The sequence below is a fragment of the Halichoerus grypus genome, chromosome 3 (assembly GCF_964656455.1).
Source record: "Halichoerus grypus chromosome 3, mHalGry1.hap1.1, whole genome shotgun sequence".
Lineage (NCBI taxonomy): Eukaryota > Metazoa > Chordata > Mammalia > Carnivora > Phocidae > Halichoerus > Halichoerus grypus.
Window position 1 is genome coordinate 63,785,213 of NC_135714.1, and position 27,168 is coordinate 63,812,380.

The 27,168-nt window shown below is 34.9% G+C and overlaps 1 protein-coding gene across 2 annotated transcripts in view; it reads right to left on the reverse strand.

Annotated features, from left to right (window-relative positions):
- Positions 1-5,072: 5,072 nt before the first annotated feature.
- ANTXR2 (ANTXR cell adhesion molecule 2) overlaps positions 5,073-27,168 on the reverse strand; it is a 149,574-nt gene continuing 127,478 nt past the window's right edge. For both annotated transcript variants that reach the window (XM_036069401.2, XM_078068826.1), the window contains one exon: positions 5,073-6,956. In XM_036069401.2, coding sequence (XP_035925294.1) covers positions 6,918-6,956 — 39 coding nt within the window. In that variant the 3' untranslated portion in view covers positions 5,073-6,917. The remainder of the gene's footprint in view (positions 6,957-27,168) is intronic.

Genomic DNA, 27,168 nt, shown 5'->3' on the forward strand with positions numbered 1-27,168 from the left:
AAGTATCACAGGGAGTAAATCTGGGTTAACTTCTGGGCTTGGGCAGATAGGCCAGGTAAATTCTCCAGAGGCAACAAAAAATTGCCCATATGCTTTTCAGCCTTGTGCGAGGTTTATCATCTGGCAAAAAATCTTCCAAGAATTTATCCTCTGGCATTTTTCCTTTTCTGAGAAAAATTTCAAGTAAAATATGAAGCAGTAGAATGGGGACAAATGGAATTCCTCCAACAACAAAATCACTTGTGTGATGACAAGATCTAAAGGATATGGGCAGGCAAGGATTTAATGGAGACAGTTGAACTCAACTTGTATTTTCTTAGGGTGTTAGACACAAGGGAAATATTTAATGAAAGGTAAATCATTCTAATCTTTGTGATAGGCTGAATAATGCCCCCAGAAGATATCCATGTTCTAATCCCCAGAACCTGTGACTGTTACCATTCATGGCCAAGGGACTCTGCAGATATGATTATGTGAAAGATTTTGAGAAAAGAAACCAGAAAAACAAAAGGGGATGTGATGCTTGTAGCAGAGGTTGAAATAATACATTTTGAAGATGGAAGAAGGGGCCACAAGCCAAGGGTTACAGGGGCCACTAGAAGCTGAAAAAGACAAAGAAACAAATCCTCCTCTCAGAGCCTCCAGAAGGAACTGACGCTGTGGAACTTTTAGCTCATTGAAACGGATTTTGGACTTCTGACCCCCAGACCTTCAAGAGAAGAAGTTTGTGTTGTTTTAAGCCACTAAGTTTGTGGTAATTTGTGATAGAAGCATCAGAAGTGTAATACAAGCCCTCTCTTCTCGATTGATACTAAGAACATTTTTTCAAAGTTAGAAATTATAAACATAGGCATAATGACCTTGGGTCGAGATTATTGGACTGATTTTTGAAGAGTTGAGGGAAATCTTTTGAAGCACAGTAATCCCTTCCATTTTATACATGATTAGAAGAAATAATTTGATAATTATACTATCTTTACCAGTCCAATAGATTTAATAATTTTGAAACTACTTGTAAACTGGTCTTTATCGTTTGAATTAAATTTTTAACATCATTGATATAAATACATCATTTCAGTGCTTTCTGGATGGTGGCAGGAATACAGATATTGAACAAACAGTTATGTCATTGTGATTTTCTTTTGTTTTTAGTGTTGTGCTTTATTATTCTAATCATACTAATATCCTTTAAAATGAGATAAAACACACTGAATATTGAGTAATATAGTCTTTGATATCCTTTTTAAAAAATATATTTAAAATCTTTTCAATCTTTCTGAGATATTCAGGTCCTTATGAAGAATCCCATGATGTTAATTACAAAAGTCCTGGAACTTTTTCCCATTTTTTTAAACATTAAGTATTTGCTGAAGATTTTTTTACACTTGAACATATTGTTTAAAATATAATCTTTCTTTCCATGTGACAGCCTCACACAAACAAAATATTTAAAGAAGATGAAGGTCTGTCATTGCTCTATTTAATTAACAGAGACTTTTAGGATTATAGGATGTTAAAAAAAGAACTCAAAAGAAGACTTTAGTGTGATAATGATAATCATCTCATCTCACATCAGAATTTCAACTGGTAAAAATTCTATTTACAGGTGTCATCTGCTAGAACTAGTCAATCTTATTTTATATTGAGTTTTTCTTTCCCCAGTTACTTATGCAAATCAGACGGTGGAGTACAAAATCATGGCTAGAGGTTTACATTTGCTTCCACTTTGGCTCATGATGTAACAATTTCTTTTTTCTATTATCTACGACTTTGGAAGCTCTCAGTTCCTTTGTTTTGCATCTAAATTGTTGAATCACCTTGCCTTTTAGTACATAAAGACAATGCATATCTTTTGGATAGTATATATTCTACAAGATTAACTCGTGATGTTTCTAACCAAATTGAGATCTACTTAAATGTACACTTTAATAAATTTTACAATTTATTTTGGGTTATCCACTGGCATTTACAATCTTGCAAATATAATTCACCTAAAACAAATAATTTTACAGTGATTAGGAGACAATGTGAAGCGTCCTTTTTTTTTTTAATTCTTACTTCCAGAGTTTTCTCCTACAATAAAACAATGGTGACTTTGTCAAAGTTTAGCAATTCTAACATACTACATATTCTAAGTAATATTCAAATTACTCAGTAAAACGTTTGCCATATTGAATACTTCCTATGGGGAACATGGCATAGTTACTGTCGATTAAAATTGTTTTCTAATTTTGACTAAGGAAAAGAAGGTTTTAATAATTTAACTTTCTGCAGTGTACAAAGTACCTCATCATTAAAATTGGTAGCATAAGTATATTGTAACAATTTCTATACATCTTTACATATGCCTTTGAGACACCTGCTACGACTTTAAAGTCAGAGTGAAATACGCAGATACATTTCCCAATATTTTTTACTCATCGTTTCAGAGGTTTCATCAGATATGAATTTTATTATCAGTTGCCTCTTGGACAAATTCCAGTTGTAAGAAATTAAATGAGAAATTACTCTATTATGGCTAATTATAAAATTATGTACTATGGTTCAGTGTCTTTTTGGTAACTAAATGGCAGTTTACAGAGCTAATATTGCTGTGCTCTCCAAATGAGGCCAGTCATTAAAAATATGAAATACATAAATACTAAAACCTCCAATATGACTATATTCACAGAAATGTTGTCAGAGCTGGAAGGAACTTGAGATTATCTCCAGTCCATCTCTAGTCTATGGTTGAGAAGCTGATCAGCTCCATTTCAGCAAGTTAATAGCAGCTAGCTCTATGGGCTAGGCCATTCATCACCTGTTTCCTAAGCTAAGAGCATATGTAGCACACCACACTTTCTCTCTCTCTCTCTCTCTCTCTCTCTCTCTCACACACACACATACCCCACATTACCTTAATATAGGTCTTATAATCTGAACAAGCACATTTTAATATAAATTTGCATGTTCTACTGTGTACTTTTCAATCAGCATTTTCTTTTGGCAGAAGAGTGCAAAAATAAAATATATTAAAAAAAAAACAGCACAGGGCTTGCTGCATTATGAGTTCTCAAAATTTTTTTCCTTTGGTCAATTTTACTGAATTATATCCTAGCAAGTATAGGAATATACTAAAATGAAAGTGTTCTCAGAAATATGCCACAGAAATTCACTAGGCAAAGTAATGATCTAGCCCCAAGACTAAAATACATGGCGGTACTCAACTTCATTACCTGTAAACAGACATTCGCTAGCCTCACCTGCCCCTTTCTTTCTTTAAACATATGACAAATGTACCAGTTATTCTGATTCTAGATTATGTATTTCCTTTCATATTAGAATAAAGAATGTATATATTTCTCTCCTGAATTATATACCCACCAAAATTTTTTTAGTAATACAACACTAAAAAACTTCCTAAAGTAATGTGATGCTGTCCAAAACCTAATAAAAGTTAAGCACAGGCTTTGCCATGAGGAGGAAACTACAGTGCTTTCCAATACTTGTACGTGTGGTCTAATTATATTTTGCTCTCTTAAAATTCAAAAATGGTGTATGGAAACTGATCAATCAAAAAATGTTTTAAATACCTTTGGGCCATAATAGAGACAATGTTTTGATTTGAAAACTAAACTAATAAATTGCCTCTGAGCAGTAAACAATGGTCAGTGATATTTAGGTAGTAAAGTTATTAACTTCACAGAGACACCCAGATCTTACATGCAGTAAGGATTTATTAGAAAAACAAATATTGAATAATTTATGACTTAAAATGGTTCAAATAAAGTTCAGGGGGAATATAAGCAAATCATTTCTCGAACAATTTGAAATATAGGAGGCTTAAACCTTCTATATTTTTGTCAAAATAAGAATTAACTATAGGTGACAGATGCTGTTCCCTACTTAATGGAGGGTCTCAAATTTTACCCTGCATCTCATTGGGAAGGAAATATAAATTTTTAAAATAGAATTAACTTGGGGAAAGGCAACAGTGCTGCAACTCTTAGCACCAAATGTTTTTTCTTGGAGCACCAAATGCTTTAAGGAAAACATTCCAAGTATCAAAGTTTTCAGATAGATAAATATTTATGGATCAAATCCATAAAGAACAGACATTGTTATGAAATATATATAGATGCCTTCAAAACTTTCTTTCCAGGCAGAGTAGACACATAAGTTAGGAATCATTTCCCACTTAATTGTTGTTGCAACCTTATGCAACACAAATGGATTATGGATAAAGACTTCCTCGTTTATACACAAAGTAGATCTTGACTGACATTATGTCCAGAAAATTAAACAGGAACTACTTCTCTCTATAAAATATTAAAAATGATATTAAACTTATAGAAATGGTTTTATTCTAACCTTTTATTTTCCTGCTTAAAAGGTATAGAGGTTTTTGATTTAATTCTTTGGTGAGTAAATAGCACTCTTTCAAAGCAAATTCTTCTATGTGCTAGATGATAAAATGAGAGAAAACAGCATAGATCTGGTTCATATCTTTAAGTGCAATGAAATTCCATCTGTCTTTGAACTTTATGAATGGTACATTTTAAGTCTACATATAGACCATTGCCTCTCTCTCTTCACTGAGAGCTCTTCATAGTGGCATTAGAACTGGAAACCCATTTAAATTACAATCTACAGAAACCTATTTTGTCCTTTAAGGACAGAGGTCTACTCACATTGCTCATGTGGCAAAATCTAAATGCCATACAAATGCCATACGATAGTAGATAAATCCCAAGTGACTACCAAAGAAACAGCCTTAGCTTCTGTAGAAGCTCTTAAATACCATTTATGGGTGTGCATGGATCAGAAATGAAGCGCCGATTTAAGAAAACAGCAATACATGCTGTCCCAGATGCAAATGTAGAACAAAGGTCTATGAGAACTCATTGGGTGTATATCAGTCTTTTCCAAGTTGCACTTGCACACATGGATAATTAATGCCAATAGTATCATTTGTGACCATAAGCGACATCTTGGAACGAATATAATTCTGTCCTGAAACTAACCAGGACAATTATATATTTAGCCAAACAAAGCTTGAGTTTATGTGGGCTTAAATAAAATGGTAGCAGAGGCACAGGTAAAATTTTATTTATGAATATGTAGACACATGACTTTGGATCCAGCCAGCCAGTGACATAAATAAACTTGAGCAAATGATTCAAGCTAGAGGATATGCATGTATATATATATTTGTGTGAGTAAGGCTTCTTGGAGCTGTGCCACAAATCTAGACACCAACCAACAGAATTGCTCCCGTCCTCTGAAATTTCCATTAAGAGTACAATGGGGGTAATTATACCGGGATGATCCGAATCGCTCTTTCCGTCTTGTGCACTCACATGCCCACCAAACATGAAATGTTCGCCTTCTCCTTTCCAATGTGATGGTTGTTGAACTTATTTTTAGTGTCATTTGATAAGCCTTTGTGCTCGCAGAGAGACATCCCACTGACCCAGCCACTGGTCATTGTCTGTACCAGTTCACATCAAAGCAGGCACGCTTTGTCAGGTTTCGAGTCGAATATCCATTTCGCATCTGAAGTACAGTATCGAAAGTGACTAGATCATTTGAGCTTTTTTCTTCAGCTGCTGCCTTCTTCCTCCCCCACAGTGTTTCCGCTCACGCTAACATAATTTGGCATCGTCGACGTGACACGATGGTGGTTTTTCTAAAAAATTATAATACATACATTTCGATGTTTTGTGGTGGTCGAACCTCCTGAAAATTTAATTTATAAACTGATGAGAGGAGGTCTTTTTTTCTCTACTGAATCATAACCAAGGTAGAGTGCCCCTCAAAATCCAAGTAATGCGCATACAGTAATAGGTCATTCAATGTCAAAAGGCATAAAAAAGATGAGCAAAATCTTCACAGGCTGCTGCTTGCTGTTGCCTTTAATTATATTAATTAAACTTTGAAATTTTCATGCAAAGAGAGTTGCTGGCTTGTGACGCTGAAGAGCCCTTGGAGACTTGGAGGAAGGAAAAACCCTGAGCGGAAGCTTTGTGGTTACCGCTTCCTTTAAATTAAAAGCAAAACAAACTCCCGGTATGTTTACAGATATTAATGCTTTATGCACTACTAACCCCTAAACATAGAGAGTGGGGTAAATCGACCACTCCCAGGGACGAGTTCTCAAAGCACAAGTCCCTTAAACTCCACTCAAGATCTCTGGTTAGAGGCTGTCTTCCTGTGGAATAACGCTCTATTAATTTTCTTCTTTTCCTGAGTGCATAATGAAAGAAAGGTGTCTTCAAAAACTAAAGGGCAAAATCTTGCTTGCTACCAATACCTTGAGGCATCCTGTCTACATTTTGTCATGCGTGTGCACTTTCAGTGTTAGAATGACAAGATTTTCCAGTCAGAAGCTTCCCGTAAGGCACATTGTGATAGGGGACTTGGGAGGATTCTGTGATCTGACATAGCTATAAGGCAATGGACTCCTGTCTTTGCTTGGCCTGGTGGGAAATTTCATATTCGCCTGTGGCAGAAAATCTTGTGATGTAAAAACGCCAAGTGCCATGTTTCCATGTAAAGCACTCCTCTCTCCATTACAGATCCGTCACGGCCAGTTGTACCGTGGTCCCTGTTTCGATATCATCTTCATGCTGTTGCTTTTGCTTTTCCTCCTCTCAACATTCCAACAAACTTTCTTGTATAAACCATAGCATGTAGATTAACACTAGTCTTTATTTTCAATGTCATGAATCATGAGTTACCACTGGGTTTCATCAACTCTCATGTAGATGGCAGAACAAGTATTTAAAAATGTTTGGTGCAAGCAAAGCAGAAGGCAGAGAGGAAGAAAGCTGTTCTTCCAAAAACTTCTGAAATGCACTTATTTTTTTTTTCATTTGGTTGGAAATCAGCAGTGCGAAGATGTATCTTCATACCTTCTTGGTCTTCCTGCTTTCCTTTTACTGAGACGGAACTCGGGAGAAGTTTATGCACCGGCCCTAGAAAAGAAAAAGAAATCATTATTGAAATATTAAAGCAATTACAAAAAAGCATAAGGATACCTAGTTTTCCTACCATGATACAGTAAATGATTACGCAAGAACAGGTCAATGCTAAGATGAACCACGAAGTCATGTTTTTCCCCTTGGGTCAAAGCATGGTGGTTCATTCAGATCTTTTCCACAGCAAGTTCATCTACACAATGGGATGGTAAAATAAGAGTGGAAAAAACTCTATGTAAAATAGAACTATGTTATTCCTATTTAAAGTGCAGCATTACTATCTTAGCAATAAAAATATCAAAGCCAAACCCTATGTTTCCTTCTATAATGGATTTAAATGAAAGTACTCCTTTATGCAATCTGGTGCTTTTAAAACTGATATAAAACTGGTGCTTCTAAAATGTATACATGAGGAATGCACTTGAGAAGTAGTAAGAGGCTGAGGATCAGGAGTCAGAGAGAGAGGGAAGAGATGTCATCTCTTTGTGATTGCATTTTATAACTGGCTTTTGCAAAAGACTTAGAAAATTTGGCCTCTGTGGTTGACCATCTCTCTGTGCACAACTACACACCATCATTATGTGGCCTCTCCAAATGGTGACTATTCATTTGCATTCCACATTTTTAAAGAGACTTTGTCATTCCAACTCCTTCGGCACTTCAAGAAAGGTTACAAAGACACGTTGTTTCATATGTCATTGTAAATAATCCAAGAATTATTTGAAAACAAAGTTTTCAATTATTGATAAAGGATCTCCTCTTCCCCTCTCCTTGGTATGACCCTGCTGATACCCAGTACTGCATAAATCACATCCAGATTTCTCAATAGGCCAAAAGTTAGCATACTGCTTTCCAATTTAGGGTAAGGATTATCATCTTATTGAGATTTTCCTATTTGTCCTAATATCTGCTCTCTAACTTCAGATTTTAGAACTTCTCTTTATTTCTCTCTGAATGTGAACAATAAGTTTGTTTTAAATATCCAATACCTGGGAATATTCAAAAGAAACAACAAATACTGTTGGAGAAGAAAGCCTGGAACATCAAAAAGGGTTTTGGTCCATTTTTCTGTCAAAAATGTCTGCTCTATAAATTTAGATATTTCAGAAATTAATGAAGAGAAAAGCAAAAAAGCAAACTAGTTTCCATTAACTTTTGCCTAAAAGGCAGAGACATTCACCAAATTATATATCCTCTAAATAATTTGGAGGCAACATTATTACAACTGTCAATTTTATTACTTACTTTGTACCTGATGTCTACAAATAATATCTGTGCAAAAGGGAGTGTGAGAAAAGCATAGAGAAGGCCACCTGAGAATGAGGTCAAAATCCTTGGTAATGCAATGGTCATAGGTCATGCACTCAGACTATATTTTTGTATTGTCTAGAACCTTCAAACAAGATCTTTAGAAAGAATACTAAGTGAAAAAATGCTCTTCTCCAGATTAGCTAAGTATGACACCAAAAGCCATGGAAACATTTAAAATGTTATTTTCATGACATATCCCTTCTTTCAACATTTTTTTTCAAGGGAGACAGGTAGGAAAAATGACATAATTAATAAATATTTGAGCAAAGCAATAAAACAGTGCTTCTAAGCCACAATAGTGTAACTATATATGCAATAAGAAATAGATCTGAACTATGCCTATGAAAACAGTAATGAACATTAAAAATATGATCTTCTGGAGTCTTTCGAGAATCCAACAAATACATGAATAATTATATTATGGCAGCAAAGATATGAATTAATGACATCTTTTTCTTGTGTATTTATGGACCAAAAAAGTAAAAGTTTTCTCTCTTCTGCATAATTTTGAAAAGAAGTTATCATGAATCTCTACTTTTACTTGAGTGCGATCACTAATTAACTAGATGTAGATATAGGGCCCCTTCTCTGACCACTTTTGTTCTACACACCAGATTAATCTTAGTGACTCGGATTCACCTACTTTAAGCAACTGGATAGTTTAAAAAAATGAGATTCATAGTTCACCTAAATTCTTAAAATCACTTCAATGCCTAAATTATGCCAGACATAATTATTTTTCATTTCATTTGATATGGTTTAATTATAGACATAGAAACTCAAATGAAGAAAACCTTATTGATTTTGACTCTGAGGTCCTGACCTCCACTCTTCCAAACTTTGGGATTAAGGACTGATCATCAGCTGTCAAACGTCTACTGAGGCAAGTACTAGAAACACCTGTTAAACGCACATACACGCCTGTGTTTTAACACACACCCATTAACAAAATAAATAAATAAATAAATAAATAAATACCTTTTCCCGTCCTAATCAAGGACTTGGTGTTTTCCACTTTTTATCAAGCGCTGATAATGTGGGGGTGTATTTTTATTTTACAGAAATCTAAAAGATGGTAACTTGGAGGAGTTAGGTTCAAGAGTCACTTTCTCTGTTAAGCATTACCCTGTTCTCCCAGTCACGGGGCTCTTCCCCTCAAAGTTCCCATAGCATCTCCACTACAGCCAAAGCACATTATGCCATAATTGTCTGCCTGAATATCTAAAGAAAGATAACAGTGATTAAGTCTAAGGGCTCAAACACCCTAGTTATGGGTTGCAGCTCTGCCACTTGTTAACTGTGTGATGATAGGCAACTCATTTCACTGCGGTGTGTCTCAGTTTCCTCATCAGGAATAAAAATTTGACCTATTCTTAGAACTGCTATAAAGATTGAATCTATGAATATGCAGAGAGCACTTTGTACACTACCTGGCACTTAGTAAACTCTCAATAAAAAATAGGTACTTACTACCCATACCCCCTCTGTGTCACTGCCGTGGCTAACATAGAGCACTCATAATAAATACTTAGAAACAAATGAAGAGGTGGATGATAAACATATAAATGAATGAAGCCATAATGACTAGACCTCAAACACAGGAAGACAGAGTAAGTATAAATTTGAAAGCGAAAAAGGATTACAAAGGAGAAAAATACAGCCGTGGAAAAGGAGAGAAGAAAATAGAGAGAAACTGGAAGAGAGTAGCCCTAAAGAGGAAAAGATAAAAATTGAATAATTAAGAAAAAAAGAAACTAGTGGCCAGAAGGGAATTTTTATTCAGTATTCCATCAGGGATCTTATTCCCAGAGGAATCTGTCAACTACGCACTCTTGAGGTCACTCCCAACAACGAACCGTGCCAAAGTGTTTCAGCATTCCATGTTCCCATAGGTCAATTTGTTTACTTGTCTCTGAGTTGTATTTATTTAACGTCCTGGGTGAGCCCATCTGAATGCAATTCTACTCCAGAGTGTATGGGTATGACACAAGCCAGTGATCAAAATATCTTATAATCCACAGTTAGCATTTTCATTCTTACGATATACAACTCAGGGAGTTTCCATGAAATGCCTGGTCAAGCACTTGTTCAGGTCACAAACAACCTAATTTTTTAAAATGTGTGTGTGTGTGTGTGTGTGTGTATGCATACGCATGCACACACAGCCTATCTCAAGTGCTATGCAGACTGGGATTGATTTAAATAAGAATATAGAGAAGCTCTTCCATTTTCATACCACATCAATCTTTCTAACCATACCCCTGGTATCTAGAGCATATATTTCTCCATTCAACCAATAATGTAGAGTATTTATACCTCAGGCACTAATCATGATAACTTTGGAATTCTTTCCCTCCAGATCAGTTGGCAAAACTATCTTCAAGAGGGAAGTTCTAAGTGAAATACTAGCCATCTCTCTAGGTCAGGTTTTTTTCATACTGAAGTCCACGAAGACCTGTGGGTTCTACAAGGTGCCTCGGGGGTTACTATGGCTGGTGTGGTGCACAGGAAGGGAATGAGCAGGCACAATGCAAGCCTCTCAATCCTCATTTGGCTCAAATAACTCCACCCTCACCTACCTTTAAAACTGTAATTCACTATAAGATTTTGCTTATGTTTGTATTAAAAATGTATTTTGATAACTTATTCAAGATTTTCATGCCTATGTTAAGCCAGGTCACCAGTAAACTATTTATTTATACCTGGACTTGGTTTCTTTACTTTTCTTTAGAAAGGCCTTCCTAGATCTAGATCTATGACACCATTTCCTCAACTTTTGGTCACATTAAGAGCCCAAATGACTCGTGGTCATATAAAGAGAATTTTATATTTTGGAAAATTGCTACTGAGGACACAGATATTAAGGGATCAATTATTGAAATTCAGAGCTAGCTAGAAAAAAGCTTATCACTTCTGGTAAGTTTATGTGCTTCCTTTATATTATATAATGGCAACCATGATTCAGCCTTTCTCTTTGTGAGTTGGCTTTCAAAAAGCTCAGGCACATGATGTTCTAGAAGTTATTACCACCCTTAATGTATGGTATCTTGATTTATATCTTGACTTCTGCCCATAATTCTTTATTTTTATTCTGAAGTTTTATGGTAGGTTTTTTCTCAAGACTTCTTTAGAAGTAGACAAGCTATAAGTAAATGTAAACTAATACATATTTCTTTCTTAAATCTCAACTTTCTTATTCATGAAGACTCCATATTGAGCTAAACCTTCAAAACCCTCCAACAAATGAATTACCTCAACTTCTATCTTATACGAAAAGATAATATCATGTCTACTTCCCTTTTTTGTTGCCTTTTCTTATTCTGGTGGGACTTAATGAAGTACTCTGCAGATAGCTGATGTCAAATGATGATTAATTTGAACTTAATCTGAGTTAACTTAGATAATTAATATGAACTTGAAGTTTATACCTGCAAGCATATTAAAACTATATTCTTCATAAAATCCCAAAAGTTCTCCTATAAGAATAAATACCCTAGGTCTAATGACTGAAAGCTTCACTTTGTTTTCTTTGGCTTCTAAAAAAAATAAGCATAATGTGACTCATTCTTTATAAACTTGAAATGCATTAATGTATCAATTCATCTCTTAGAGTAGAGCTCTGTGCAGAAGCTTTACTCCATTACCCACTTTCCCTCAGCCTAAGAAGGAACAAAATGTATCAAGGATAAATCACAAATAAAACTTTGGTCATAACAAAGTCTAAATTCACAATAGAATCTGTCAGCTTTAACTTCACTTAAGTGATTTTTCAGGCATTTAACAAGTATCTAAGAAGTTCATTGACATTTCTCCAGAAATCCTTGTTGGCAATACCTTCTCTTGGGTCTCATCATACATAGAAGTAGGAAATTGATACCCAAAATAAAATTGTCCAGTGCTGTTACTGCTCTAACGAGATGAAAACAAGGTAACAGTAGAAACTGACATATTTGCTGTTAGTTAAGTATGTAGACCCCAACTCTGTTACAGTCTTTGAAAACTGATTTCACCCATTCATTTTCATTGTAGCCAGTAATAGTAGTGTTAGCCAGAGCAAGTGCCATGTTTCCCATCTCTTGAGCATTAAAATTCTGTGGGCATTAAGGCTTGTGAACTCCTTTACTAGCTATCTGCACAGGATATATTTCACTGCTATAACTGTTATAGTGTTATGCTCACCTCATAAATATCCACTGACAAGCTGAGGCATACAACTGCACTTTAGTTTAGACTTTTCAAACACAGATAGCTGATTTATTTATATATCCACTTCTAAAAAGAATTTACTAAACCTTCATGCTCTGTGCAACTGTAAACAGTGATTCAAATTTAAAATTGTATAGAAAGCACAGATACATATAGAAATAGACACAAAACAATTCAAGAGGTCCAGGAAATCATGATTATCAGGAAAGAATGCCGAGTTGAGGACACAACAGGCTCTTTGGGTGGAGATTTTCTGCAGCAACTGAAGGTACAAGACTGAAGAGAGGGCACATACTATCATCTTTCTCTCTTTCTCATATATGTGTGACAGAGATCTATCTATATATGAGATATATATATAGAGAGAGCAATTTATATATAAACACATACAATTCTATATATACATATATAGAATATATATAGAATATGAGATAATCTGTATATCCTCTGCTCAAAATAAAAGTGCAAGATTTTGAGCTGAAATATAAATTCCACATACTCTTGCAATGGAAGCTCGACCTATAAATGCCCCATTTTACGGCAGAGACCATACACCATATGGATATTCAGTAGATGTCATGAAGTGAAGTGCTGAGTTTGCTTGACAAAATTACTTTCAAATGGTTTTTTTCCCCTTTTCATTCTATTATGGCACCTGCAAAATTTTAGTGACTCTACACATACTGTTAACATTTACTTTGTAAATATTCAGGTTGGTCTCCCAGTTTTTCTTTAGATTCAGGCATACAGTTTAAGTTAATAAAATATCTAATCCACAACTCATAACAAGATATGAAATTGACCCTTCAAAGTTATTGCTTGTAAGATATATATATATATAATTTTGACAGTTTTCCAAAAATATTGTTGGCAATACCTTCTTGGGCCTCATGATACATTGTAATGGGAAGTAGATGCCCAAAAGAATTATATATGTAAAGTCAGAATTCCATATATTCTTTTAGTTGGGCACCTCATAAGTAATGTAGGAACAATTTTGCACTTTATAATCTCAATTAGAGTACTAATTGTATCTTAGGTCTTAAACCAACAGTAAAAAAAAATTTAAAAATATAACTTAAAGCTATAGAAAAACAGTATATAAATTCTGTACATGCACAGTGTAACATTATGGGTATATAACAAAAGACTGAAAACGATCCAAATAGCCATCAGTAATGGACAAGATGAATAAACTATAAAATACAGATAGAGAATTGAATATTATAAGTCATATACAGCTGTTAAAAAGAATGAGGGAGATCTCTATATACTATTGTGGAATAATGGCCAGGATTTATTGATGGAAAAAAAAAAAACCAAGCTGCATATAGTATATATATTATGCTATATTTTATGTTACAAAGAAGAAAAATACACTAGAATTGATACATACTTATATTTTCAAATGGAAATAAAAAGCCAATATTTGCCTTGAAAATAAAAACAGTTACTGATAGGTGGAAGAGAGACCCAGGGTGGAGTGGATAAGGATGTAAATGAGATCTTTTAATAGATCTTGTTATATGCTATCAAATGCAATCATAAATATTTTACATTTTCAAAAAAATATTTAATAGAAAAGAAATCCCTACGAACTAAAATAGCCTTCACTAAGAGCAAGTAAGAATGCTGCCAAAAACTGAGGATATGGCAGGAAAGCTGAGAGAGATCCCTCCATAGTACATGAGGTTTTCCCTGAGAACATGGAAGTAGTCAATTGAAAGCTGGGAGAAAGTCAGGACGGAAGAGAAATATTTCCCTCTCCAAAGGGATCTTCCCCAAGGGAAAGGAAACAGCTCACTAAAGGTTTGGGGACTGAGAGGACTGAGAAAAATAACCCTGAGGGACCCAGGGCCTTTTAAAATGATAAGGCAGCAGCCGGCTGAAACCTGGGAACAGGAGAACTGAGAAAAATCCCTCCAAGGTTAATGAGGCCTTCTGAGAGTGCAAGACATTGGCCAGTCAAAGGCTGTAGGCAGGAATCAATATGGAAGCTGGTCTCTCAAGCTATAGAAAGTGGTGGAGGGTGTGAGTGAGGGGATGGGATACTAGCAGCTGGAGAGCAAAGACAACTCCCCTGCAACCAAAAAAGCTCACAGGTGGGCTATAAAGCAGAGAGAGAGAGGGGGGAAGAGAGCTCTGATGAAAAGAAATCCCTGACCCTGACCTCAAAAATTTTTAAGCCAACAGTGAACTAAAAATAACTAAGAAGGCAACAAACTGTGATCCAGCTCAGCTACAGATTAGCAACACGACAGAGGAAGTGATATATATGTTTCTAGAGGTAAATATTATCTAGTCTATTTTTATTTATAATGACCAGCATAAAATAACAAATTGTGGTACACACCAGAAGCAGGAAATTATGGCCCATAATCAATGGAAAACACAGTCAATATGGGCAAATCTGCAGTTAATAGATACAAACCTTAAAATAACTATGATAAAAATATTAAAAAGTCTAGTGAGAAAGATAGGTAGCATGTATAAAAATATGGTAAATTTCAGCAGAAACTATAAATAAGAATGAAATGGAAAAGCTAGAGAGGAAAATGTAATATCAGAATAATGTTTTTTGGGTTGCCTGGGTGGCACAGTCAGTTGAGCATGTGACTCTTGATTTTGGCTCAGGTCATGATCTCAGTGTCATGAGCTCAAGCCTCACATCAGGCTCCATGCTCAGCACAGAGTCTGCTTGAGGTTTTATATCCCTCTCCCTCTGCCCCCCCCACCCCCACTGTGTGCATGCGTTCTCTCTCTCTCAAATAAATAAATCTTTAAAAAAAAAGAATAATGTTTTTGATACATATAAAAATAGACATATAGCAGAAGAGAAGCTCACTGAACTTGAAGGTAGGGGAATAGGAATTGTTCAAATTTAAAAAAAAGAAAAAAATAACTAAAGAGAATCTGAGACTAGTGGGACTATATCTAATGGGTTAATGAATAATGGGTGTCCTAGAAGTAAAGGAGAAATAATGGAGAAGAAAAACTTGAAAAAATAATGGCTGAGAACTTCCTAGAATTGATGAAAGGCATAAACCTACAGATCACTGAAACTTAGTGACCCTCAAGCAGGATAAATACACAAAAAAAATATCAGGGAACATACAGTAAAAGGTATGAAAACCGAAGAATATCATAAAAACATACCTCTCTGTCCCTCATCACCTTCCCCCAGACATTATATATAGAGAAAACACTCCTAAGCAGGACAGTCAACTTTCTATCAGCAACAGTGGATGACACAAAACAATGAACTCCCCCCAAAATGCTAAATGGGGCTGGGAAAGGGAAGTCAACCTAAATTTCCATATTCAGCGAAAATACCCTTCAAGAATGTAGGCAAATAATTCGCAACAATGTGGATGGAGCTAGAGTGTATTATGCTAAGTGAAATAAGACAGTCAGAGAAAGACAAACACCATATGATTTCACTCATATGTGGAATTTAAGAAACAAAACAGATAAACATAAGGGGTGGGGGGAGAGAGAGCAAACCATAAGAGACTCTTAACTATAGAGAACAAACTTGAGGGTTGATGGAGGGGAGGTGGGCAGGGGATGGGCTAAATGGGTGATAAGTATTAAGGAGGGCACTTTCTGTGATGAGGACTGGGTGTTATATATAAGTGATGAATCACTAAATTCTACGCTTGAAACCAATATTACCATATGTGTTAACTAACTAGAATTTTTTTTAAAAAATTGAAATCTAAAAAAAGAAAAAAAATGTAGGCAAAATAGAAACATTTTAAGATAAGCAAAACCTGACATAATTTACCTGCAATAGACTTCAACAATAACAAGTGCTAAAAGTTCTTGAAATGAAAAGATAAGACATTAGATGGAAGCCTAGAGTTGCAGGAGGAAATAAAGAGAAAAAGAGGAGTAAATATGTAAATAAATGAGAAATACAAATATATAAAAGAAATAAAGTTTCTTTATGACATTACTGATTACTTGAAACAAAAATATCATATTATGGAATTCCTAACATATGTAGAATTAAAATATATGACAACAAAAGCACATAGAGTTAGAGGAGGAAATGGGGATTAGGCCACTGTAATGTTTATATATTTTTCTTAAACTACTATATTATTTGATAGTAAATTGTGAAAAGTTCTAAAAGCATATTGTTATTTCTAGAGCAACCACAAAAAAATTGCACAAAAATATAGCTAAGAAAGAGAGGACAAGAAATGGATTACAAAAAATTACTATGTTAACCCAAAAGAGAGCAGAGAAGGAGAAACAGAATAAGGAATGGACAGAACAGGGGCGCCTGGGCGGCTCAGTCATTGAGCATCTGCCTTTGGCTCAGGTCACGATCCCAGGGTCTTGGAATTGAGCCCGGCATCGGGCTCCCTGCTCAGCAGGAAGCCTGTTTCACCCTCTCCCACTCCCCCTGCTTGTGTTCCCTCTCTCGCTGTGTCTCTCTCTGTCAAATAAAAAATAAATAATCTTCAAAAAAAAGAATGGACAGAACAAATAGAAATGAAATATAGAGATGTAAGAACTGGAAACAAACTGAAACAAATGAATTGGATACATAACTACACACAGAAAAAAATTATTTCAAGTGACTAAAACAGTATTTTGCCTGTAAATCAATAATAGAATATAATCCAAGGATAAATAGAGCAGCAAAGAAATGTTTTGTTTCATTCATCAATCTTAATTTTACTAATACTATTTTATTATTAATTTGTAGCTATGTATATAATAGGTTAGAGCAGTAAGTAAGTACTTTGGTATTGTTAAGGCCAACTTAAGAGAAAGGTGATACAAGTATAAATTTTAAAATATTCAGTAAAATCTTTTAATGTTAAATTGAAAATATACCATAAACTCATGATTTTTTCAAAACTATTTAATTTTCTAGCTTTATGTACTGAAATGCTTAGAAGCAATGACAGCCCAACAACAATTAGCACCCCTAATATCCAAAATGTGTTCTCTAAATACCATCATCTACTAAAAACATCTAGAGTCCTTTAGAGTTGGATAGGTTATTCCAGTTTTAAAACAGAAAATGCAAAAGATGATTCTGGGACATTTTATGCCAAAATAAAATAAATTTATGAAACACTAATGTGGGCCATGTCAAAAATATATAATAATCAATATGATGGATCAGGCTTTTACCACCTGCTTTCTCTGATCTATCTTGGCATACCTAATAGTAGAACAATTGATGCAGTGCATTATAAAGTGCACAGCACCACTTAGGAATAATCCATGCCAAAAAAAAAAATGCAAATCTGAATCAGAGTAAGGGGGTACAAAGTATCAGTATATATGAGTGTGTGTTGGGAACCAGGGCTGGAGGAGTTCTAATTGTATAAAAAGTGTTCAAGGTAGCTCTTGAGCAGAGATTCAAAGGAAGTCAATGCAATTGGGACTACCTGGGGAAGAATAATCCTGTTAGAGAAACCAAGTGCAAAGACCCTGGGATGAAAGCATCTTTGGCATATCTATAGGAAAGTAACTGAGTGTGGCAGAAACAGATTGAACAATGGAGAAAGTGGATGATGAGGTCAGAAAGGAAGCAGAGACCCTATCATGCAAAGCCCTGTAGGGGTAACCGCTACAAATCCTCCTTTTAAAAAGCAGTTACTGGAGCACCTGTGTGGCTCTGTCGGTTAAGCATCAGCCTTCGGCTCAGGTCATGATCCCAGGGTCCGGGGATCGAGTCCCGCTTCCAGCTCCCTGCTCAGCAGGGAGTCTGCTTCTCCCTCTACCCCTCCCCCCTGCTCATGATCTCTCTCTCCCTCTCTCTCAAATAAATAAATAAAATCTTAAAAAAAAATAAAAAAACAAAAAGCAAAGCTACTAATTATACAAAGTTAACATCTGGATGCCTCTCATCTCTTTTACAGTAGATTGAGTTAAACTGTTAAATGAGTTACTTTTCAAACTTCTTAAGATTCACATGTGCCAAAATATTCTCCTTCCCTTCTTCCTTCTCTCCCTCCTTCTCTTACACACACATACACATACACACACACACACACACACTCAACAGACAATATCAAAATAAAGAACTCAAATTCCCATCATTATATCAAATAATGGCTAATTGAAAATTCAATCCATATTTGAATTATGCATTTAGGAAAATGTTAAAAAAATCCAAATGGAAGCCATATTACATCACTACTGTTTAATTAGGTGAGAAATAGAATAAATTAATCTATTCAGTGTGGAAGAATGCTGCATGAAAATACTAATTTTCATTAGAGTATTTCTAGACTTAAAATTTTATGTTAATATCACAGAGCAAAACTTACAAGCAATTCATGTAATTTTTCCTAGGAAACTAGGCATTGAAAATTCATTTGTCTTATCAAACTGCTTTTGGCACATTTAAGAGAAATCCTGAATACTTACATATACATCATTAGCACTGAAAAATATTCATTGAGAGATTTTCCTAATGTATATGACCCTAGAGATGCAGTGATGTATCTCTAGCTAAGTTTCTAAGAATTAAATCCTCACTTTTGTGACCCTGAAACAGTATATGTTGTCTCACTCAAAAAATAATAATAAAAATATGTTGATGATTTCAACCTGCATTTGAATCACATAGATTTGTATTAGCTTTCTTAAAAGAATTAAGAGAATCCACAGTTCTTTGGGAAGGATTTTTCAAAGAAAACTTTAAGTTTTTAAATTGATAGTGTATGGATAATATCAATTAAAGATACTTTATAGAAATGTACAGCTTTCAAATCTTCATTGTAAAGGACAATTACAGATTACTTTCTAGAAGATTATAAATAAAAAATTTTTATGAAAAAATCCACCTATCAGCTTAGCTGGAAAGTTAGTTACTGGAATATTGTTTTCTTTTAGCATGGCAAGTATTTAGTGAACTCATTCCATGCATTCAGTCCTAATAGAAGACATATGTATGTATTCAATTTTTGAGCAACAAATTTATGCTTTACTTATTTTTTGTCACATGTTGGAAAAACAATTGTAAACAATTGAAGTCATTTTTATATCTAATGAGCAGACATCCCAAATCCCCAAAGTCAGGATTTAATTTTGCTTATTTATTAGAGACTAATATTTAGATACGAAATGATATATGCTTTTCTATAATAAGTAATGTGGATTAAAATTCTTCACATTATACCTCTACATTCCAGACTGCTAGCATAGCAGCCAAATGACTACATTTATTACTAAATTTATACCATAGAGAACAAAACTTCAAGCAGCACCTTAAATTGTATATACTAAAATTAGGCTGATAACAGCATGAAGTCTATCCCTGCTTTTATGTGCAGTTTTCAAATATAGCCAAAGGGATTTATACTGTAAAGATAGATACCACTGTGACCCAGATGTCATTTCACTGATAGGTGAGAATACAATGGCATTTAATGGGAATCCCTTGCTCACAGTTTGAAAAGAAACTAAACAAGCATTAATTTTGCCCCTTAATCAATACAGGCATTGTTTGTCTAAATAACATATCAACTAACAAGACTGACTCTTAAAATAATTGTGGAAATATTAAACCATCTCTAGAGATATAATTACTCCAACATAATTTCCCCAAACAGAAAGAATAAACTTTCAAAGTTTAAACATCTATACACATAAAAGCATACAGATGCATTCAAGTAAGTAAATAAACATGATTTGATGTAATAGTGTTTCCAACTACTAATAACTTACTCGTGTGTAATAAGGTTCTTCTACATACAAAGAACAGTTTGCTTCTTGGTCCACAGAACTCAAAAAAGCTGAAGATATGTACACTGAAGAGCCAAATAACAAAAAGTGATTGATTCTGATTATTTAATCTCCATTTGACTGTCTATATGTAATTACTCAACATAAATCACAGAACTAGAAACTGGACTATAGGTCTATCTACAAGTATTGGATCTAGTATTTGTGCAAAACAGATGATAGATGATAGAATGACAGACAGATGATAGATAATAGATGAATAGATAGATGAATAGACAGATACGAAGAGATACAGATATACTGAGGTGAATATACAGTCAATGTTCAGTTAGCTTAGAAAAACAAATTCTGATTGTCTAAGCCAAAATGATTTTCTAAGCCAAAATAATATCATTAGCCCAATGTCTTACCCTACTGCAAAAAAACAGAGATTCTGGATGATAGCAGAGTTTGTTCAGCATTATAACAGCCCTCCTAATTTATTTTTAACAAACAAATCTAAGTATTTGTTTAAGTTTCATCTTCTTTCCTAGACCCCAAGCTCCATGATGTTTTTTCCCACCATTTTGCAAATGCCTAACACAGTGTTCACCCTACAGTTTAAGTGCTTAACAGTATTTGCTGAGTTCATAGCTACTGGGTTTGAAATATTAAATTTGATCTATGCAGCTAATAGCTCTCTGAAATATATAACTGACATCGATATCCATGTGAATAGTGAGATAGTTCAATCTAACAACAGAATGATTAGCAAGCTATAAAATAAAATACAATGGCTCACTTGTCTAAACATAGAAACACAAAACTATAAAACCGTACTTCAGTTTTTGCTAACTGACTTGTAATTAAGCAATAGTGACCATCATTCCATGGACAAAAGTCTTCCTGGCTTATTTTGAGACATCAATATTGAAGCCATCCTAGATCTCCCATTTCCTATAGGCCAACCCAATGGCTAGGCATAATAGGGAGATGGCTGAACTGCAGGATAGAATTGTTCTAAGCTGGGAAACAAGGAGGCATCAGAGAGGAACTGAACTTGATGTCAGTTTTAAATGGAGAGCAGATGGTAGAAAGTGAGGTCTGTTTCATGCCTGAAACCACCAACAGAGAAGAGAAAGATTAAAAGCATATATTGTAAGTCCATTATGATTCTTAGATCTAAATCATCACATGTTTTGACAAGCAGGACGTGGTCATTTTGAGCAGCCTAGCCACATGTAAACATATCATGAAGTAGTAAAACATTATATTAGTGCCCAGTTAATTAACTGATTTCCTGGGCATTTATTTTCCTTTATCCCTCAGTTATCCCGTCAAAGAAATCAATATTTGAAGAAACATGATGTTTCTTCACACAAGTGGCATACTACTTGCTATCTTTACACGTGTTAATAAAATTCCAGAGACTAAGTTATGCATCAGCGAGGGATTATTCTACATTTATCAGTCATTAACATCATTGAATTTGAAAGCAATATAGCACAATTTATGCTGATTTTTCCAAAACACCCATTTCTAAAACACTCTCAACATTGGTGGCATTTGCTGACAAATGTGAAAGCTTAGGATTTAATTAGTACCAGGCTCTTTATCAACAAGTAAAGATTTGGGCTTAAAAAGACTGAAAACATTCTTTAAAAGAGTAAATACATCTTGATCAATCAATTGCCATTAATACATCTTATTTAAAGTGAATGAGAATGTCTTTAATCTGCAATGCACTGTTGGAGTTGCTCTTCCTTTGGTGAGAAGGTACTAGAAAGTTATTAATTCTGGGGCAGGACTGGAGCACAGAACATTCTTCAGAGTCAGGAAACATGAAAGGAAAAGGCGAGAAACTGTCTCTTGCAATTGCAAAACCTCTAGTGTTCATAAAACTTGCTTTCTTTAAAGTCAGCCTCTGGTACACTTTTTTAAATATGACAATGAAAATTCACTTTCAAGACCTTGCCACTTTAAAGTACCTCTTTGACTGAAACAAAAGAGAGGTAGTCCTGCATTAGTACAATGCCATAACAGTTGCACCAAGCTGTCATACTTTAACCTGGCATCCCGTCATCCCGGATAGAAGGGCTGTGTGAGATGACAATGTAATGTGTTGCTTCAATGGCATCCCTGAGAAAAATCCAACTGCAGCAGCACATTTTTAGATTTAAATGTGAAAGATTGGTCATTCTAAATATATATCATTGTATTTTTTCATCAAAGTCAACACCTATCTTTGGAACTTAGAGAAGACTGAATGAATAAAATATTCTTGTATTGGCAAACTCCAAACATGGGCCATTGTATGAGCATTTTTATTCTCCTCTGACAATATCAATGCACCTTTCAAAAAGAAAGCCAGATGTTCATTCTATTTAGTACTATTTAAAGTCTGTTTTACAGACTTAAATTTCACTGTTTTGTTTTTTTTTTCCCCAAATGACGATGGCATTGAAGCTTTTGATAATGGAGAAAACATATTTTTATGTGGATTTTTTGATACTTCTAGCTTTAAATATACAGTTTAACATAGGTTTAAAACAGAGCATATGGAAATGATAAAAAGCAAACCTGAATTCCAGGCTCAAATATTGGTTCGTAAGCTACCTTACAGTAATTTCAAACCACGCAGGTTATTGAGACACAGAGCTAACAGAAACAAAATCTCTTTGCTGTAATCATACTAACTTTCAGGACTTAAAAGTTCCAGAGCTCATTGTTCGGGTTCTACAAAATTTATTCACAGATTTTAAAAGGATTAAATCATGAGAATCTTTCTCTTTGTGTGACTTGGGGTCATTTTGTATTGAGCAATATTAAAAATAACACCTGTACAAATCAGCCAGTGAATAAACTAATCAACAGCAACCAGTGAGTACTATTAGTGTAACAATTTCCATCTATCCACTGAACTGCATTATCACAGAGGTGGTGTCTATGAACAAGTAAGTACTGAGCAACCAAAGTCTGACAAAAATTTAACATCATTCAGCTGTTCTCAAGACAAGAAAAAATTTTAAAGCATTTTTCCTTTGTTGCTTTTCGCTTTCATGGGGAAAAGAAAAATTCTAACAACTAAAATGACCTTAGAAATGATCTTCCACCAATCAGTGTGTTCCTAAACAATCACTCCAATGTTCTAGGTCTTTATGTTGGGAGAACTGTATACTAAAAATTGATTCAAAATGATGGCTTTGGAAAACTTTCAAGATTGCGAAGGGTGTGCTGAATTAATAGTGATTAATATGCATTGAATGAATCAGCCAATATTTGTGAATGAGGATTTGAATCCAATTTCTGTAAGAATTAATAATCTATTTAAGATTCGTATTTTCCTTGGCCATGTTTTTGAGAAAATTCAGTTAACCAAAATATTTAACTTACCAAAACATAGCAATCCCAATCATGTCTATGAAAACAGTTTATTGTACCATGTTGTTGATGAGACAGGAAATGTGTCTAATTCAGTGTCAGAAGTAAGGTTCGAGTTCTAACCTTATTATTTTACAAACCACATGTCAGCTTCCTATCTTAAAGGTTATGTTAGCTTATGTGAGAAGTGAGATGGTTGCCATACTGAAGCAAATTAAGAGATTTGATTTTAAGCTTAGAAAGGAAAATGAGAATTTATAAAGATCTGTAAAGACTTGCATGTGAAAGTAACTATTTTATTTTAAAAACAAATCAATTTCATCAAATGTGGAGACAGCTGAACATAACATGTCTGTAGATATTTTTAAATGAACTAAGAAATCCAACTATGTTTCTTATATGGGAAAGCTGCTCTGAGGTTACCATAACTTACCATAGAAGTCTTTTATCTTTGTATTCCTATGCCAAGCAAAATGCCTGAGTTGGAAGTACATAGTACCTGTTTACAACTGGAAAAAGAAGTAGAAAAGTAGAAACTAAAAGAAGCTTATCATTATCCCACTTCACATCCATTTGGATAGATAAATAAATAAATACAAAATAACAAGTGTTGGAGAAGATGTGGAGAAATTGGAATCCTCACACATTTCCGGGGGGTAGGTAAAATGGTGCACTGTGGAAGACAGAATGGTGATTCCTCAAAAAAATTAAACAGAGGGGCACCTGAGTGGCTCAGTCGGTTAAGCATCTGCCTTCGACTCAGGTCATGATCCCAGAGTCCTGGGATCGAGTACCGCATCGGGCTCCCTGCTCGGCGGAGAGCCTGCTTCCCCTCTCCCTCTGCCTGCCGCTATGCCTACTTGTGCTCTATCTCCCTGTCAAATAAGTAAATAATTTTTATTAAAATTTTTAAAAAATTAAACACAGAATTATCAGATGATCCAGCAATTCCACTTCTGGGTGTGCACCCCAAAGAACTGAAAGGAGGGATTCAAACAGGTATTGTACAGTCCTTATTATACACCTGTGTTGATAGTGGCATTTTTCACAATAGCCAGACGAAACCCAAAAGTCCATCAACAGATAAATGGTTAAGAAGAATATGGCATATACATACAATTGAATACTATTCAGGCTTAAAAAGAATGAAATTCTGATACATGCTACAATATGGATGAACTTTGAAAACAAGGAGTAAGTAAAGTAAGGACAAATGTTATATGATTCCACTTTTAGGTCTTACCTAAAATAGTCAAATTCAGAGAGACAGAAAATAAAGCGATGGCTATCAGGGGCTAGGGGAATGGGAGAAGGGCGGAGTTATTGTTCAATTGGCATGATGAAAAAGTTCTAGCGATGAACAGCGGTGATGGTTGCCCAACAATGTCAATGTACTTAATGCTACTGAGATGTACACTTAAAAATGGCTAAAATTGCTAAATCTATGTTATACATATTTTACCACAATAAACAATTATTATTTATAGGATTTTAAAATCAGCTGAAATATCATAGTTTGTAGAATTCAGTGATAAGGTAAATTCAAGATATACAAAAATTGAAAATTCCCATATACCAATAATAATTAAGTTAGGAATATTATGGAAGATTTATGTTTAAATAAAAACATGTATTAATTTATTAAAAATATACAACAAATTTTACTATAAATTATTAATATGTGGTTATCTCTATGTATTTATCATAATTATTTTTTAAAGAGTTTTTATTTATTCATTTGAGAGAGAGAGAGTGAGTGAGAGCACGAGCAGGGGGGCAGGGTCAGAGGGAGAGGGAGAAGCAGACTCCCCGCTGAGCAGGGTGCCAGATGCGGGACTCGATCCCAGGACCCCTTTGATCACAACCTGAGCCAAAGGCCGATGTTTAACCGACTGAGCCACCCAGGTGCCCCCATGATTATTTTATTTATCAAGCTAGTCAATTCATTTTAATGTTATGAAACTAATGATGGCATGTAAGAAAGAAATAATTGTTGGTTAATACATATTTTTATAAGACATATAGCCAAGAAAATATTTAACACTTCAAAAATTAACTCGATATTCTATTTTAGATATATTACTGTCCTAACCCAAATAGATTCTAACAGAATCCAACAAAATCTTAACTGTATGTAATAGCTGGGAAATAAGTCATTCAGAGTGGAACAAGTAATTATGCTTTTGATTTGAGAGTAGGAAGTGAAGGAGCTGCTGGTTTCCCCAGCCTCTTCTGTTGCTGTCATTTGAGTTGGCCCTAGTAGGGGATCTTCTCCCCTGTTGCCTCCCACCTGGTGAATGTAGGTAACCACCACTGGGCTAGCAGACTTGGTCATCAAAGATAAAAATGTAAAGCCCCTAGCTATTGCTAGTGAAAGAATAACGTTCTCATTAGCTGTTCCTAATACTGCTGCCGCCGCTAGTTTCTCCAGCTGAGACAGGCCCCAGTGCCCAGGGCAGGAGCAAACGTTATGACATTTCTTCCTCCTAGTGCTAACATTGCAATACGGCCGTGGTTCTGAACGCTTTTCCAAACTGATACATAGTTAAATATACATAATGTAGCAAAGCGGAGAAACCAGTTACAATCATTTTTTAAAAAATAATTTGAGCCATAACCAACTCTACTCCACATGTACATAATCAATAGTTTTCTGACAATAGCAAGCAATAATTATGACTAACCGTGACACAATTTAGTCCTTTAGGGCTTTTCTGAGGGCTTTATAAGTACTGGTATCATTTGATCATCACAATGGTCCTATGTGGCAGGTATTAATATTCTGAATTTATAGATGAGGAAATTGATGCTTGGAGGCATCACTGACTCAAAATTCCATCCCAAGTAAATGGCAGCTCCTGGATTTGGGCCCACGAGAGTCAACTTCCAATCTTCATAATCATAACCACTATAGCACTAATAAAATTCTGTATCTTGAATATTTGTATAGATCTTTTAAACTACATTAGAGAGAGGGGCGCCTGGGTGGTTCCGTCAGTTAAGCATCAGACTCTTGGTTTCAGCTCAGGTCATGATCGAGCCCCGCATCGGGCTCTGCACTCAGCGTGGAGTCTGCTTGTCCCTCTCCTTCTGCTCCTCTCCCAATTCGTGCTCTCTCTCTCTTTCTCTCTCTCCCTCTCTCTCTTTCAAATAAATAAAATAAAAGCTTTAAAAAAAAAAACTACACTAGAGATAATAAAATACCACTGAATGAAAATACAGGGAAAAATGCCCACGTTTATGAAACCTAAATCCAGTGGAAATATAGAAATTAAATACATTATAAATTAAGTCTGAAGAATGTTATGAAAAGGAGTATAAAATATATTAGGGGAACTTATATGAGAGAGCCTTCTCTCATTTGAAACCACAGAAAGTGTCTCGGATCTCTAGAACCGAAAGCACAATACAAGCTAGTATGTAAGGATAGGTGGAGATTAGCTACATTAAGTCCTAAAACGATATATTTTCCATTTTGGATGGAACTCTCTTTGAGAATGTCTTCACGCTTCCACCTTCCTAAACAGAGTTGTTGGCACACGTTCTCATATCAAGATAAAACTCTGTCATGATGCATATTGGTTATTATCATACCAGGATGTAGTCAGTAACG